This window comes from Melospiza melodia, chromosome 6, assembly GCF_035770615.1.
Source record: "Melospiza melodia melodia isolate bMelMel2 chromosome 6, bMelMel2.pri, whole genome shotgun sequence".
In the NCBI taxonomy this organism is placed as follows: domain Eukaryota; kingdom Metazoa; phylum Chordata; class Aves; order Passeriformes; family Passerellidae; genus Melospiza; species Melospiza melodia.
Window position 1 is genome coordinate 26,453,510 of NC_086199.1, and position 19,074 is coordinate 26,472,583.

A 19,074-nucleotide genomic window follows, 5' to 3' on the forward strand; every position below is an offset into this window, starting at 1 on the left:
ATCAAAATCACGGTATATTGAATCAAAAACAGCCACAACCATTCAGCAGTAAGCATAGGTAAGCTGAGTGCTTTAAACTGACTAATAACAACAAGTGATAGTCTCAGATCAGATTTGAATATTTTTACCATTAAAACACCTACATTTTTTCTGTCCAGGGAAGAAAAAACTGCACTACATGAGGAAGCCTTTCCTTACCCAAAAGAACTCCAGAAAACCCCACAGCAAAAGTCTCAAGAACTCAGATAAGCCACAAAATAGAGTGTTTTACTTATTGTTATGGAAAGGGCACTGAAGTGTTTTAACCAAGTGCTCCTCCGCTGTGTCCTGATTGACTCTGCAACTGAGAATGCAATTAGCTACTAGCATTGAGCAGTAAATTCTCTCCATAAGTGATTTCTACATGGATATGGAACTCAGAGGCCTTGTTTTGTTTTCCAGAAATGTTACAACTGCAGTCAGCACATCTTCGGTCTATCTGACCAAGCTGTAAAATCCTAGCTGTAAGCTGGCACACAAAATATCATTCATCTGATCCCTGAAACCCAGGCAGCCATGGAAGATTACTTTCCCCTCATCTAGGTATTGTGTTTGGGTTTCACATCCACAAGCTTTTAAGCCTCCTCTAGTCTGAGAAAATTGTACTATTTTCTTTTGTGATTTTGCTGGCACAATGACTAGGCATGGACCTTCCTGGTTCCCCCTCCACAACAGAATATTCTATTCCTGTAAGACAATGCCAGCCTTGTTCTCCAGCTGTCAGGAGCAGAAGCAAAGAGCATGAACCCCTGCAGTTTTGACCTCTTCCTTTCCAGTACACAAAGAATTTGAAGCAAAAGATATACAGATTTTTCCATGTGTTCCAAAGTACCCTTTGCTTTCCTAGCACACAAGGCTGTGGACAATACAGTTCTTAAGTTTCCCCATCACCCATGAGAACTGCTTGCATGTCAAGCAGCACCCTTTCAGAACCACAGGACTGTCCACACCTGCCTCTGTCCCCTCACCAACAGTCAGCCTCTGCCCGTGCTATTCTTTTCAGCCACAGTTCTTCTACTTCAGCTGACTTGCAGCTAACCAGGGACCCTGGCCCTGTACCTTGCACAAGTTTCATTTGTCTCAGAGAGCATGTTACCCATTCAACCCTCTCAAGTCCAAGCCAGTGTCCCTGGCCCTACAGTTTGAAAGAATTGGAATTAACAGATGCCCTTTTTCCTACTCTTCTGAGTGCTCTTCATATAGGCAAGTTATGAATCAAATTGGAATGATTTAACTTTTCTGTCACACATGTTCATGTGTCCCTGAATAAATAGATATGTGCACACCAGTGTGACAACCAAACTCACACATGTCTGCAGACAGAATTAGCTACACAGTGCAAACTACAGACTCAAATGGTGATCCACCCACATATCCAGACGGCACTCATCCTAAATACCTAGTTATTTACACTGAATTTCTAAACTGCAAACTGAACTGTCTTCCATCACAAATATTCTTTGATGAACATGCTACATATATTTTACACAGTCTTATTTTAACTGTATTATGACAAAGAGTTAGGAAAAGAGAAAGTTAGAAGAATAGGTAAAATGCTACTGTTCCAGCTAAATAGGAATTTATGCACTCAGGAATTAGTGACTATGCAAGACACAAGCCAAATAAGAGGCCAGTCTTATGGCAACTGAAATAGTAGCTGCCATTACCTTTAATTATCTGCTAAAGACCTATTCATCTCAAAGCAGATAGATCTTATTGAATTTGTATTAAATCAAATCTTCCTCTGACAATTTGAAAAAAGAATTTCTGGAAAAGTCACCCAATTATTCTACTAGGAACTAAAAAGTCTAAGTGTGACAGCGCTTTTCGTTTTCAAGAAATACTACCGAGAGAGAAAGCAAATTATTGGGGTTTAAGGACATAGGAGACTTTAAATGACAGAAAAAAAAAGAAAATAATTCAAGATATTCAGACTTTTTTCTTACTGTTCTTGAAAGATTGTGGGTATACAGTGAAAGGGGTTAAAAAAAGGCTCAGAGAAAAAACACACTGCACACTTACAAGAATTGATAGCACACAGCAGAACATGTTTTGAGAAAATGGTGTCATACCTATACAAACCAAGGGCCTATTTTTCATCTGACTAAAATGAGGATGAAAAACCAGTATGATTTTCACATTCTAAATCTGCTTTCAGATACAACACTGGAAAGCTACTTGCCAAAAAAGAACTGTAAGCAATAGCATGATAGTTCATTCTACTACAATATTTTTTTTCACCAGTGTGGTGAAAAATTACAAATCTGACCTAAATTTTCATATGTTTATTGAGAGGATTGTTCACTACTATTTAACAAGCATTGTAACACCAGTATTTATGTTTTAACTAATATTTTTTGGGTCCCTTGCATCTGAGACCACAACTGAATTATGTTGAACAGTTCCCCAATTACCTTCCTGCTCCATTATATTTACCCGTTTTCTCCTGGCAGAAACCATTTGCAGTGTAATCTGGAAAGCACACTGTGGACTCCCAAACACCAGCCTCAAGCCAGGGGAAACATTGTTGGCTTCTACACTAAAACCACTACCAGGCACTGATCTATCCATCCAAGCACTCCCTAAAGCTCTACAGAGGGATGTCCCAACAAGGAATGTAGCCTTCTTTCTAGGGCTGGAGGTTAAAGAAACAGGGAGTACAAGCAGTGGTAGAGGAAGCTATGGGGATTGCAATGAGTACTTGGTAATTTAGGTTAGTGGTGGGGAGAATTGCAGTATCAAAACATAAGCATGAAGGGGGCAAGGAAATAATTAATTCTGGTCTGTAGTTACTATTGCATTTGGCCTAAAATAAATTAACTTTCTGTTCTTAATGTCATCTTGCTACCTTCATGCAATATGCAACACCTGTATCAACTCAAACTATGTTTTTCATTCTAATGCAGATGTAAAATTTTTCTTAAACATAGCAATAAAGGGCTGGTACTTGCATACACTGGATTTGGTCATCCAAACTGAATTTAGTTCTTTGTCAATCAAAAAATACCTACACATAAGAATCATCAAAGAAAGTCAAAATACAAAGTCATAAATATTGTATTGTGGGTACACACAGGAGACCTGACAACCATCAGTAACCACTTATTTACTTTAAAATTTACAAGTTAGTCTTGGATAAGAACATGGGAAAAGTTACAATACTAATCTAAAGCTACACACCAAAATGAATTTTACTACATTTCACCAAATCACCAATATCTTATCAAATATGTTTGATAAGACAAAGAGCTAAGTCTTACCTTTACAGTGTACTTGGAACATGCAGAGCATCAACCCTCAGAGCAGAGGAGCTCTTATAAAGCCCTACTTCCCCTCTGCAGAGCCTGATATTGAACAGCATTTTCTGCTACACTCCAGGTTATTGCAAACACCCCAACAGCACATGGATAGAGTGAGTGTTCATCAGCATTCAGGGGTGAGACCACACGCATCAGGACTGTGGTGCTCTCCAGTAGCAAGTAAAAAAATACAACAAAACTCCCACTTGCAACCAGGGACATATTGCTGCTGTGCCACCAAGTCTCCATGCAGATATTTGCAGGATCTGTTTGGCCAGTGCTAAGTATCCCTTGAAAAGCACTCAGCTCAGGAGGCTCTACAAGCCTGGAAGCTCAGAGAAGGTCACAACCTCCTTAAACTGCTCCTGAGACAAAACAGGACTTACTCTAATAAAAGCCAATGCATTGAAGAGTCAACCAATTCCCATATAAAAATTCTCTAAAGATCTATACACAACATGGTATCTGATACCCCTTCTTATGAATTCTTAAAAGATTATAAGAGCAGAGTCCATCCCTCCCCCAAATTCAGGCAGACAATATATCCCTTGGTTTCTACCTAATATGGATTGTATCTGGTGTAAACTAGGGGGAAGGATGAATAGTTCATTGCTTGGATTAATTTTCTTCTTGCAAAATAGGTATTGCTGCAGGAATTCATCAAAATATCTGAGCGAGAGAAACTGAAAATTTTGGAGTGTAGAAAATTCAGAAAAGCTAATGTGATTTTCTACCTTTTAGAATGCATTTCATTCCATTAGTGATAATGTCAACAATTAGATTTCAATTTAACCTTCAAAATACAACCTAGACCTGGAGCAGTTGATTAGCTCTTCTTTTGACATCACACAAATTATTATTTTTATAACTTTCAAATGCACTTAGTGAGGAGGTGAGGTAAAAATAAGCCAACGTCAACAATGGAAAAATCCCTATCTAATGAAGTTGCCTTAACCTGTTTAGTAAACTTAAGAGCTTTTGCCTATTACACAGTACCACAATCCCATAAGATACAAATCTACCAGCTGTGAACTTCACTGTTGATGGACGATTATCTGATTCCATGCCTTTTCCAGCAATTTCAATGGCACAGTCACCACTGATGCTGATGCATGGTCTGGATACATGCCTGGTGCTGCCCAGAGTGACACGAATCAGAGCTGTCTCAGTCACGCTGGCTCCAGCATGTAACACAACCATCACCAGTAACCAAGCAGCAATGCAGCAGCTCTAAAAGCTGCTGCTCCAGGAAGCAAGAAAGCCTCCTGCTATGAAAACCATAAAATGCTGCCTTATGCACCAATCTAGGTGCTGCACAAAGCACACAGCAAGGCTTTATGCCTGACTAGATTCTGACTGCCAGGTTCTTCACTGCAATATTGGTTGATAGATTTTGAGGGGGTGAAAAAGATCAGAGTACATTTGGAAAGTTTTTGTTTACATCATTTGATTTTAAGGCAAAGGAGATCGACCACGTGAGGTTTAGCACTGTCACAATCAGGCAAATCACACCATCAGCAGCATTCTATGGAGACCAAAACTGAAATAAGTAAAATATATCAAATAAGTCAAGCAACTCAGAAGATTAGGTTTCTCACCCTTAATGCAAGTCTACAAGAATATCTGAAATGAAAAAAATTTAATTATATTATGAAAAATAGGATTGATTTTTAAATGCAGTACAGCTCTTGATTCTCTTTATCCCAATGATTATTCACTACAGAGTCAAGGAGCAACTAATGTCCCTTCATATTCTACAATAGGAGTCTTATTTTGTTGAGCTCTGAAATCAAGAATAGTGAATCACTAAAAATCAGATGAGGTTGGCATTAGGAGCATTTTGCCAATAGAGCAATCTTGGTACACCACTGTGGCAAAGCACTAAGCATGTAATCAGCTATATCAGCAAAGATCAGCTTTAGACTCATCCAGGAAAGTCATCACTTTTTAGCAAAACAAGCAATATCAGTAAAAGAACAGTTTTGCAAGTAAAATAGTATATGTGTAGAGGTTTCTGCTGATGGATCTTTGTCCAAGTGGGATACTACATCACTTAGATAGCTCCAATTGATCAAGCTATACCAAATATATACTATAGGCTTGGCTTGTATTCTGCTCTTAATCTTAGTTCAGTATTTCCCTCTGTAGCTACTAAATAACAAAACCCATTCAACCTGACAAGTTAGCAAAATATCAATGCCCTTTTTAGTAAAACATGTAGCTCAAAACATAGAGCACAGCAGCATTCTTGATGCAAAGAAAATACTGCTAGAAAAAGCAATGGTACATGCTATACCAAAGCAAGCTATGACCAATCCATTGCTCAGTACTGGTCACTGTTACATGGCTGTCAGGCTGCCTAGTGCACAGCCCAGTGCAGAGAGGGTCTGCAACCCTGTGATGCTACCAGACAGTCCCAGGACTACCAGGCTGACAAACTCATTGCACCCTGCAGTTTGACTGGTTACACAAAGCCTTTTACAACTTGAAAATCCTTGTGCTATCTCTCTGTGCCTGGACCATCTACATGTTCCTCACTGAGGATTCCAGTGGAGAGCACTCCCAGAAATGACAGATTTTCTACAGGGGAAAGGGGAGTTGCACAACAGCCCCTCTCTTCCAGCCATGTGAAGCAGGATGCACAGTGGCTTACATGAAAGGATATGCAGAAGGGGACTGTGACACAGACAGCAGCCTCTCCTAAGACAGCAGTGATCTCAGAGGTATCAAAGGTAAAAACCATAATTAATGAAGTCCAGTGCAGTCACAAGGCTTGCAGGACTACTGCCCCAGGCAGTAAATGAGTCACTGGAATTTAGCAAGAGGGTGGGATACTGTACAGGATGCTTCTAGGCAAGGAGATAATTGATCAACATATTGAAATTCAGCAGTCCAAGACCTGCACAAAGATGTGTACAGGTCCTGGCTGTGAGTCAGCTGTGGAGGAAACACACTGCAGTGTCACAGCTAGCTATGGACAGCTACATGAAATTAATTCATTCAACTGCTGCTCCATTCCCCACAGTCCATTTAGCTGACTTTTGTGCAGAGGTAGGGGAATTTCACCTTTTATATAGATGCAGCTGGAAAGACGACACGCAAATTATTCCCAGTACACACAACACATACTCCAAGTAGTGCAGCCTGATTAAATGGTACATGATACAGCATCTTAAACTACTCTGCATCACAGTCTGTAATCTCAAAGATGGCACAGACCCAACATTGCTTATGAAACCATAAGACAAAGTTCAATGCAACTATAACAGGCAAAGGGTATCTCCTTTCATGGGTCTCCTGTTGCTTAATGTGCAGAAAATTTGAAGTGTGACAGAGTATGTCTTTCCTTGTTGACCAAAATTTTTGCTTGGTATCCACAAGAAATTTAATCTCTATTTGCCAGAAATTAAGGGCAAATCTTAATTACATAATTTTTAGTTCATATGGTAGTGGTTTTCTTGTTATTTGTTGTTTTGGGTGGAGGTTGTTTTTTTTTTTGTTAGCTTTTTGAAACAATAATAGAGAATCACTTCATAACTAAAACAATTAAAATTTTTCACCTTCCTATTGCACTTAGATAGAAACATGCTTTATGCTTGTCTTTTTCCTTAGAATTATTGAATTTTCTTCCTTTTCAAAGTGTTTGTTCTATGTGTGTCCATATATGTACATATGCACATGAGTGTGAACATGGAACTTTTAAGACCACAAACACCTGACAAATATCTGTACAACAACAAAAGTAAAAATTTACAGAATGCAATAAAATTCTTCTTTTCTGTATACCAGTTTGACACGATGCAGACTTTTTTCAATATTCACATGTTTTAACTGCAGCACTATTTATCTTAAAGGGAAAGCAAATCAGTATTAAATACTTTGACTATAGGTATCACCATCATAATGGAATTTTAGCATGTTTATGATAAGTTTCTTTATAAATAATTTCAAAGTTTAGCGATATGGCTCTATCTGAATGTGAAATGGGAGCTGTGTCACTTTTTCATCATAAAAAACCCTATGGCCAGGTAGAAGAATTCATTGATTGTTAAATAACAATTTAGCATTAAAATTAGGCAAGATACAGCACTGTGAAAGGCTTCTAAGTAGCCAAATAAAAAAAAACCCAAAACAATATTTAGAACATGATTTTGAGGTTCCTATTCTGGGAGGTCGAAGAAAACTGAGAAACAAAATGTTAACAAAAGGTTCATTTTTAGTAAACTCTGAACTTTTTTTCAATAGAGCCTTATGCTTGCTAATTTCATCATTTAATCTTCTGTTCACCTGAAAAACACATGTAGTTCTAAATACAAGCACCATTTGGAAAAGACATTAAAAATAATTCATTAAGGAAGGAAACTAATATGAAAGATTTCAGGGATTCCAAAAACTACCAGTTGGTTTATCTTCTTAGATAAACACAGTAACTAAATTTGCTAACCACTTGCAAATAATCTAGCTTTGTTTCCAGAAACAGCTTTAAAAAAAAAAAAGAGGGAATTTACTAGTAGCCATCACTACAAACGCACAAATTTTCAAAGGAGAATTGTCTCTGTATTTCAACAGCATCACTATGCGAAACAAGCTCGCATTACTTGAAAGGAGGCTGCAGCCATCTCACACTGCTGCAAGTGAAGAGTGTGCTCATGACTCACTGCCCCTGCCTGGTTGCAACTCATCAGTGCCGGCAGCCCTAATCTGCTCCCAGACATTATGACCAGCAGCTCTGATATATGGATTAGATCTACCCCAAGTACTCCGTGCAGGGAAAGAACTGCATGAGCCCTTTATTCCCTACGGAGTACCTGTGCAGGAGAATAAATCAGTGATATGAAAGAAAACATGAAATCCTTCCCAGTAAAATTTGCAGATGACACAAAAGATAATAAAATGGTAAATACCAGGGAGTTGTCAGTTCCACAGATTGCATGGCAGCCTGGGCTCACCTGAATAAGATGTGTTTTAACACAGCTGAGCACAAAGCTGTCTATCTCATAACTAAGAGCACACATTCCAAACAAAGACAATATAATATGCTAGAATGAGGCATATGGATGATGGTGGATAACCAAATTAATATTAGCCTACAGTGCAATACCCTGGCTAGAGCAGTGAAAAAATCCATTGATGTACAATGGAGTAAACACGGAGTAGCAATAGGAAAGGATTATATAAATCACTACCGATGTTGAGACGAGAATCTGTTTCAAATAGCATGTAACAAGGTGGTTCTAGTTTATATCTGTGATCCCCAAGCATTCCCACAGGAAGAACTAAAGGACTATACTAGTATTCCAACTAGAAAGCGTTAATCAGCTACAAGAAGCATTCAAAATTATGGAAAACTTGCCTTGCTAAAAATGAGAAACCCGTGTCAAAGAGGAGGATAAATGATTACTGGTTTACTGTCTACAGATACTTAAATGGAGAAGTGGGAGGAAATGAGTTTCATGAATATTAGAGAACTTTTCAGCTTCTTAATGCTGGATTTTGCATGCTTCTGCTACATAAAATTAGAAAAAATGGGACAGAAAATAAGGTAACAATACTTAACAAATACTAAGTACTGTTCATCTAAAAAGAAGCAAGATTTTCTTTCATCTGAAGTTTTTATAATCAGCATCTTTCTTCCAAAAAGAAGTTGCAACACTGTGTCAGTATCTTATACTGTTGTTTAAGGCAGATGAAGACAAAAAGTTAGAGTTCTATCATTCAAAAGCATACTTAAAATGTCCCAGGACAGCTTTGCTACCACAACTCCTGCCACTTATTTGAGCTTTACAGCAGGTATTTAGCTAGCTCTTTATATTTGTGGGACAATTATTTCCCAAATTATGGAATGATCATTTAAGCTGTTAGTCAGCCAGATGAACTTCTCATTCATTTCCCAATTCATATTTTGGATATGCTTGTTATTAAGGCTTCCGTATTTGTGCAAAGCAGCAAGTTACTGAAAGAGCATGGGAAAAGTGAAACCTTGCTGAATACACAGAAAAGCTCAGTCACAGATTATTTGAATTGATCTTCCCATTTCTGAAACCAGTAATATGATTTCTGGGGGGAAAAAAAGCACTACAAAACCACACCATAAAAAAACCCCATGAAATGAACAACAGAACAAGACCCCTTCTGAAATGAGAAAGAAGTACAAAAGCAATTTCAGTACAATATCAAAAACCTGTCTTAACAGGGAATTAGCAAACTGTGACTAATATTGTATTGAAAGGGTGTGGCTACAGGACCTGAAGACCTAGATGGTTTAATGAAGGTAATTGCCTAATTCATTAATTGAACAATACCAAATTCACTTCAGAATTTGACTCAGACATATATTACAATTTGATACTGCAAAGCTTAAGTGAACCTTCAAAATTTGTATTGAGCTATAGACTGAACAGCATTTTGTAAACCTAAATATAGTCCTATACTTTTCAGAGGAAGAAAATTTTCAGGTAACATGTATGTATCACACCTACTCTCTATTCAGGCTACATCCCAATCATCTCAAAGTAAAACTTTAAAGCCACTGCAACATCTAACCGCCATCATAATCAAAAAATGGCAACATTTGTTACTAAAAAATGGTAATTTTTGAGTGCTGTTCTCTCAAATGCTCCAATCAGCCAAGGATTAGAGGTTCAACTTAATACTAGCCTGTGATCATTAATCATTTTAAAGTACCACAGCTAATCTCATTTCTTACCCAGAGAAAGCCCACTCATGTTTTATGTGTAAGGGAGATGTTGGCTTACTTTTGAATGTGTTTTAAATTTGGTTAATGACACCTTTCTTCTTCCCACAAAAGACATCTAGAACACCTGAGAACAGAGAACCCAAAAATATGCTCAATGCTACACAAAGGCAAGAGCAAGCACAGGCAGTGGTAACAGGGATAAAGTTTTTCCAGGCAGCCTCACGCTGAGGCTGTAAGGATCAGTTGACTTATGTTAAAAGCCTGTCACATAAGTATAGCAGTGCCTTCTCTGCCTTTTGCTGATAGAGAATGAATTGGGTTGTGAGCTTTTGATATTTTCTAAGAGGTCAAATTTATGAAGACGAGATACTAAATATCTTCGTCAAATACATCTATTAAATTCACATTGTGAGAAGTAAAATCAAACTGTGAAGTGATGGAACATTACTGTAAAGTGAAATCTACTGTGGAAGAAGATACAACCTCTCCTTCCTACTGTAAAGTGAAATCTAATGTGGAAGAAGATACAACTTCTCCTTCCTGTTTTACTAGAGCAGAGCAAACTAAATAGCAGCTTCTTCAGTTGTTCTCTCAAGTTAACCCCTGAACATGTGATCCTGAAGCCATTGTTGGAAAAAAAATACTTATGTACCCTACAGCACTAGCCTGAATGATAGTCCTGTTGTCTTTCATGTTATATCTTTTTCCTGGAGCTAAAATAATTGTTTAAGACTAGTGTATCTTTTCCTTAGCTATATAGCAGATGAGTCAGAATATCCAAACAAAAATTCTGAAGAGACGTACATTTTTCTAAGGCAATTTATGTGCAGCACCACGACTAAGAAACAAGATGGAGAAAAATAGCAACTGCTCAGGCATCACCAGCCTTTCTGTGCTGCTTCAGTGACTCTACTGACCTGAACCAGCAGGCCCAGCTGCAAGGGGCCAGCTGGGGGTTCTAACCCACTTTGACAAGAACATGACTCTCCATTTGGAACCACCAGCTCCCCTTCTGCAGGGTTCTTACAGCTTTATCCACCTTAAGGTGGACACTGACGGTGGGCACTACGGACCACTTCAAGTACCCATCTTCCCATGTTCTGCAGCTGGTTGAATTCCCTCACTAGAAACCCCAGGAAAGCCTGTTTAAAGGTTTATATTCTCATTTGTGTTGACTAGAGTGGCCATTAGATTTCTCATGTATGCAAACCAATCCTAATTTTGTTATATCAATCTGATAAATATATAAATGTCTTTAGAGACTGAATGGAATAGCTTAGGTTTGCACTTCCTTTTCCCATTTGTAGAAATATTTATGCATTTGATTCAACATGGAGTCTGACAGGAGCTTACTTTGGTCTATTAAGTTTGGATATTTTGAGCATTTACAGTGTCAGGATGAACATTTTTTATGTAATCAAGCTACACATTCCAGGACAGGTTGATCCCCTAAACTGAGCCTTCTTTCTATGTTCATTTCACTAACTTGCTGAGAAATAAAAAGAGCTAATAAGACCATAGCTGTATTTGTGAGATATAAATGAACTAGGTGTTTTCCTTACATATTTATTCAATGCTGTTGATTTCAGAAGAAACAGCTTACTGCAGAACTCCTCCCTGCTCTCCATATTCCTGAAGAGAGACATGACCTTTAAATCTCCTTAATATGGACAGGAGGAAAGTTGGGTAGACATGATTCTTCCACTCTTGCTTGGGAGATAACACACAACAGCCACCCAGGTGATACCTGAAGGGTCATTTTTGAAGTGGCTTCCAGGCTGAGAACAAAAAACTTCTGAGATATCCTCTGCTTGTACTCAACAGGTCCCCTGCAGACAGGCAAAACCGCTCATTTTTGACATGCTAGTATTCTTTGTAATTTGGCAACAAATCAAAGGAGAGCATGGGCAAGTAGCTCTGCTTTGTTCACTGTTTGACACTCCATAAAGGTGAGGAAGAGTGCAAACCAGGGTTGTCTGAGCAAGCAGAAGATTTTTCAATCTGGGCAGAGGGAAAAACCTTGGCAGTTTAGTTATAGCAAAGTAGTTAGAACTGAACAAGAAATCTCTTTTTTTTTGTTGTCAGTTTTGTTTGACATCACAAAAGAAGAGCCTGGACATACCTTGCTACAGCTGAGGCAACTGGAAAAGAAAAAGAGAAATATTTAGGAGTTGACAGCTGTGTTCCAGGCCAGTAACTGACAGGCCTCTGGTTTTACCTCTCTAGCTTAAGACAACTGCCTACCACTTGTGAACATAGAAATTATTTGTAATGATTTTGAAGCTTACTTGACATCTTTTTAAGAGCATATTTACATGTTCAGTGACCTAAAAATCCCACGGGCCCATGGCAATGAAGGTGAGGGACAATGTAGGAGGGGAGAAATCTGCTATCTTTTGCCACCATCTTTCGAAATTGTATGTTCCATTCTATTCCAAGTGAGGGATCCAGCAGCAGCTGTTCCACTCAGTTGCAAGAATATCATAAAGAGTCCAGAAAGATCTGTATAAGAATACTCACTATTTTTGCCCATTTTATATTTTTTAGCTAGCAAACCATTAGTCCAGCTCCTCAAGAATGTGTACCACAAAGACCTATCTGCATTTTTTTTAAATAGCACTTGAATGTATTTACCATGCTTTTAAGAACTTTTTAAAATGTTTATTTCCAGTATTTATTAGCACTAAAATTTGTTTATAAATGTTACTTCCCCAAATGTTTTCTGATAAGTATTTTTGGCATAGAAGGTCATGGTATGATCCTTTGAAATTTTTGCAGAAAGGATCAGACTGTCTTAATTTCAACAGCTAAGTAGCTTTACACAAAATATTTTAGCAGGTACATGCTTAAGCATAAGTCCAGAGTAGGTTTTCTGCATAACACTTCTTTTAATTTTAAAATTACTAGACAGGAAAAAAGTCAAGCTCCAAAATCCACGAGTCTCTGTTCTGTCTGGCCAGCCCTTAAAACTCCCTTAGCTTTCAGAATAAAGCAGTTTGCTGCTTTGTGTCCAGTCCAAAAATTATCCTGCATGAGAAAGGAGTCACACAACCATTTCTCCTAACAGCTAGTAGCATTTTTAGATCCATTCTTCCTTTCCCAACCTAATCAGGAGAGAGACTGAGCATCTGAGATGCACATGAACATCTAGTACCAAATGTTCATATGTCTTGAAACACTAAAGGCTTTCAAAGTGTTACAAAAATTGCTTGATTTTTTTTTTTTTTTGGTCTTGATTAGTGAGCAGTTTTCAGAAACTTTCTGTAATATTTTTGGAAATAAATTACTATGGTAATACATTACCAAAAGCAACTATTGGGAAGAAGAGAGAAAGAATGCCTGAGAGAGTTTAAGTAGCATGGATGAAGAACCAGGAGAAAATTTCACTAATCAAAAAGGACTCTATATCTTCTCCAGAAAGATCTAGCTGTTAGCTTCCCAAAATAATCTATGTTTTTTACAAGCAAGGTGAACTGGGCTATAATACTTCAGAATTCACATTTCAGAAATGACAAAAATATCAAAATCAACATTGTTTCACAATCAGTCTGATTTTTGGATTTTGCCAATTTTTGTTTGCAATTGCATAGGAGCATCAATTACTTCATTTTGTGGGCAGCACATCTAGCTGGTTTTAAGTGTACTGACTATAAATTATACCTAATTTAAAAAAATGAAATCAAGATAATCAACTGTATTGCAGCATTCAGAGTGAAGCCATCACCGTATTTAACACTCATGACAAACTGTGCCAAGTTTTCTTATTTCCACAAAGTTTCAAAATCTTGAAGTTGTTCTAAAAACTGATATAAATATTGCACAACAAATCTGTTTCATACGTTTAAATAAATGAATATATTTTTATGCTTACTGAACTTACAAGAGAAGCAAAAACACTGAAATTAAGTTCTGTGGTGACATTTAAAATCATGCAAGATGCAGACTGCTTCAGTTACTCTGGGCACTGCCATAATTTAGAGAGATAAAAGGGAAAAGCCACAAAAAATTCAAAAAGTTCAGAAAGTATTTATGTCTATGTATATCAGGAATAAGTCATATCTCACACCAAAAGTAGCCACTCATTAAAAAAAAAAAAAGCCAAGCAAGAGGTCAGATTTTCATTTTGGCTCACCAAGTTACACTGATGCTGTAATTATTTTGATAAATCTAGATTTCTCTTTTCCTCTCACTTCTGTAAACCAAAACGATAGTCTTCATTTACATCGAAGTGACAGCTTTTACTGATGTGGTTGTACCTATTACTAAGAGAAAAGATTCAGGAAACAAGCAGCAGGTTATAGAATCAAAAAAGGGAATGAGAGAATATGATCTAAAAAACTAATGAGTATGATTGCCCTTGCCAAAGAAACATTTTGTTTTAATGCACAGCACAGCTAATTTTTAGAATTTAAGGGGTTATCGGAAAATGAAATGTTATACAGAGGATGATAATGGTAACACTGGTATACAAAACAGGAATATAGTTGGAGCATGAAAAGCAAACACTAAGTGACAGAATGCAGTTTCAAAATCCAGCGAGATAACAGAATTCATAATGCATTTGCAATATATTAATACAAAATCATCTGCAACACACCTGTCAAATATATACTCTTCAATTCTATGTTGAAATAGATAATTAAATCCTTCTTGCAGTAAAATAGAAACTTCACTGCTTGCAGAACTAACAGAAGTCAAGCCCTTTGCATTTGCCTGCCCAGAGCAATAGCATTTTTGTCAGAAGCACCAGTAATGATCTTGAGTTACGCACAAAAGCGGGCTCTGTTAGGGCAGCGGACAAAGGCAAATGACTGCAAAGAAAGAGGACTCAACTTCAATTTAACTGTCCTGTAAGGTACATACTAATTAGCTGCAAAGCTATGAAATCCTAGCTAGCATGTTAAGTCTGCTACATGACAGTATAATTTGACTTCTTAAAGGATTATGCAAATTACAACTCATCATTCCATTACATGACTGAAAAAAAGTGACAGCTAATTTATACATAACACACCTTTCAAATCCCTAAGATGTGAAGCACCTGTGCAATACATTTTGCCTAGATTTTCTAGCGTGTACACTCTTGTTTATTGCACTGTACAGAAGCATACCTAAGAGATTTAGAAAAGTCTTAGGGTTTTTTATTTGCTTTTTTTGCTTTTAGAGCACAATCCCAAAGAATTAAACAACATACTTCTGTCCCTGCTGTAGAGGTTTTGCACACAAGTGTACGCTTTCAACACACGTGTAATTTCGGAATAGCAGGAGAGCACGAGCACTAAATGCACGAGCTAGAGGCAAGACTCACACAGATTTCAACATACTTCTGGTAGGTAGATTCACAGTAGATTCCGTCATATCGGTAGATTTTCCTACATTCTGATTGGTTGGGCAGAGGATGCTGGACAGTTATTCTGTAGAGGCATCAAAAACAGATAGACATGACTAGAGGATCTCTACAGGTAACTGTAATGCAGGACAAATCAGTATGTTGAAATTGATTTTGTAAATTTTATTTTTAAATTAAATGCCTTTCTGATCTCTTTAAATCAACTGCCTTGTGCACATAACACCCACAGATTCCACTTTTCAAAATTTGCACTGAGAGTAAACTAAACTTCAATTCTCCACAAGAATGGTGCTTTTTTCCCCATCAAATAAAAGTGGAAGAGGTATGGAATTTTATAAATCAAGTTGATATTCCACATAGTTTGTATAAATACAGTAGTGCTTTTACAATTGATTATTTATTGTTTACTGTTGCAATCCTTCTTCAGGCAGAACATTCATTTGTGTCAGCTGGGAGTTTGTCCAGACAAAGACCAAATAACCCTCCAATTTAAAATGTCAACAGCAATTCTCACATTTGCACAGAATGAGGATGTTGTGGTATTATGAGGACTGTGATTGAAGGTGCTCAGCACCATCTGAATAATGCCATATGTTCTCGGATCGACTGAAAGAAAATGAAAGTGATTGGCAGCAATCAGGAGGTGCGCAGCATCTTGTAAAATCAGGCCCTAAAAGATTTGTCAATCATTCTCTTATTCATCCCTCCCCAGCTCCCCGTTAGCAGAAAATATAATTTGGCTATAAAAATTCAATGTTGTTTTTAAAATATACTTGGGAATTGCACACAAAACAGTACCCACTAATTTTCTTTTTTTTCCCTCCTTCTTCTCTGGAATAAAAATACATTTTAGATGCTTTTGTATCTTCTGCAAATTAATACCTTTTTCCCTTGTAATTTAATGGTATTTGACTAGAGTAAGGATAAATTATTTGAGAAATTTTACAGGTTTTTCAAATGTAGAATTTTAGGCTGTGATTTTTTAAAAAAATATTCTAGTGAGTAGAGAATTATTTTATGTTATCATTATTTTTATAGTATTAACATCTACATAGCTCTAAGCTAATCTTGGTTTTTAAAATGGTTTCAACAGTAATTTGAGACTGCAGGTTTGAGAAAAAAACTAGTATCATTCTCCAGCTACAAGTTCTGTGAGCAAATGGAAAGTTATCTATTGTGGAAACTGAGGACCTCCTTCAATAAGACTGCATCTACAGTGTGTCAAGTGCAAACAAATTCATGTCTGCACAGCCCTGGTTCCTTGCTTATTTAAGGTAGAAACCTGGTCTGAGATGGCCTCAGCGTTGTTTTCACCCCGTGGAACCCCACAGGCAGAAGAAAGAAGACAACTCTGTGATGAAGGCAGGAGCAAGCACCTCCAAAGTCTGGCATATTCCTGCATTCACTAATTAAGACACTACCAGAGAGATTGATTTATTTATTGTGATACCTAGGGCCTCTAAGTTAGACGTTTAAGTACCATATATACCATATGAGGAAATTTAAGTATCTTAAAATGAGATTTGAAACACAAGTGCTATCTGCAGGGAACCACATCAGCTAGTACAAGAGATCTAGGAGAGTTTTCTCTATGTTGTGTGTGCCTGAGAGAGACAAACCCTTCACTTTGGGCCATACAGAAATGCCTACATCAAAGAAAAGTCAAGCTTCAAAATCTTCAGTGCACCATCACACCAACTGACAAAATCCCCAAATTAAACTCCCTGGGCCATTTTTGTTTTGGGGTTTTTTGTTTGTTTTTTGCTTTGTGATCCAAGACTAGAAGAGATGCCTGTTTTTACATGGCTTCAGTAAAGACACAGGAGAACAAGTCTCTCAGTGCCTCTCAGCCAGAGGAGCCTCAAACATACATCTTCCACTGCTCCAAATATTACCAGAGACTCATAAAATGAGGGACTTTAACTTCTGCTAAAATAACAGCCCTATTAAAGAAAAAAATCAGGATTCATTGGATGAAACAAAGTGAGACAGTGAGAGCATGTTGCATTATGAGTCATTCAAAAATGCATAAGCAATCCTTGCAAAAACTATCAGAATCCTTCCCAGATGAGTGCTCTTATCACAGGCCTTCAGAATTATGCTTTCTTCCAACCACTTCTTTGGCCAAATGAGTATGGAATAGTAATACTGGTTATTGCTATTACTTGAGCAGTTATACGAGTGCAGCAGAATACAGCTCACTCCAGAAAACCTTCATTTTGAAGTGGTTATAGTATTCTTCTGGGAAGTGGAAGATGTGGATTTGAACGCTCTTGTGATTAAATAGGTCCTAAATAAGTATTCACTGCACCAAGCTAGTGTAGAATACTTGTCAGTTTTTGTTTGGTTGGTTTATTTTTTGCTTTTTTCAGATGACAGAAATTGAAACACAGTCTCATTTGAACATCAGGGAAGATTTTTTTACTGTAAAGGTAACGGAGATCTGGAACAAAGGGGTTGTGGAGCCTCCACCAGTGAGATAGTCAGCACCCACCTGGACATGATCCTAGGCAACCAGGTAACTGTTTGTGCAGCCCAGAGGGGTTGAGCAAGAGGATCCTTTCCATCCTCAGCCATTCTGATATTCAAAGCCAGATCAGAGATTTGGACGGTGAACCACAACCCTGCTTCACATCTCATCAGAATTAGGTTGGAACTTTTCTGGAGACTGGGAAGCATTAATGTGGTGGGGGAGTGGAGGGGTATCATCTTTTTTTTTAATTAAGCAACAAATAAGGATTTATAAACATAATAGCAGCTACTGCGGGTTGTAGTCCAAACCTTCCTTTGCACTTCACAGAGCTAGATTCCACTTCAGAAGCCAAGATCCTAGGAACCTTCTATGGACCCAGCCAATTGCCCAATGCTCTCTAAAAAATTTCTTTAAGGAGTTATTTAACTCTCACCTACTCCCTCTCTGCTGAAACAGTAATAATAATAGAAAAACAAAAAAAAAAAATCATATCCTCAAACACCAAGCTAAATAAGACATCAATGTAAATCTCTTAAAATCCCACTGACTTCATGAAGATTGCACAGCATCTAAGTTAGCACAGAATGGGTCTTATTGTGCTTAACCTGAAAAATCAAACAGTCCTGAAACACTTCAGAATAAATTTCAAAGTGCACATCAGATTACTGACTTCAGCCTGCACCAATGCTTTGGGGAGAAAAAAAAAAGTCTTTTATTTTCTTGTATAATCTTTGTCTCTTATTGTTAAGGTTTATTTTAGCATAGTAAGCCTATTTCCATAAATGGACCTTTTTGCTGTATAAAAACTATTGTTTTTATTTTACATATTTAAAATTAGTCAAACACCATCACATGCATTTGCCCTCCGCCCCAAATATTTTAGCTGTCATTTAATAGATTTACATTTAAAATGAATTATCATCTGGTAACTATGAGGCTATGGGTCAGAAATGAAAACTTCCTTACAGAACAGCTTATTCAGCATTCATTACTAAAACAAACTAATAAAAACACAAACCAGCAAAGAAACAAAATCCAGTTGCAAGAATTATTTGCTAGGATCCAAAAAAAAGTTTGCCAAGACAATTGGTCTTGGTCATAGGGTATTTTTTCCTCTCTAAAAAGAAAAAAAAAATATGCAATCTTCACCAAATTAATTTTGTTAACTTTTTTACCACATTATGTCAGCAGATAGAGTGTATCTCAGGTTCCACTT

General features: G+C 37.4%; 1 protein-coding gene across 4 annotated transcripts in view; it reads right to left on the reverse strand.

Moving 5' to 3' along the window:
- NPAS3 (neuronal PAS domain protein 3) overlaps window positions 1-19,074 on the reverse strand; it is a 595,216-nt gene that overhangs the window by 495,031 nt on the left and 81,111 nt on the right. For 2 of the 4 annotated variants that reach the window (XM_063160386.1, XM_063160387.1), the window contains exon 2: window positions 15,360-15,449. The exons of the other annotated variants lie outside the window; for them this stretch is intronic. In XM_063160386.1, the coding sequence (XP_063016456.1) occupies window positions 15,360-15,449 (90 nt within the window). The remainder of the gene's footprint in view (window positions 1-15,359; window positions 15,450-19,074) is intronic. 4 annotated transcript variants of the gene reach the window in all.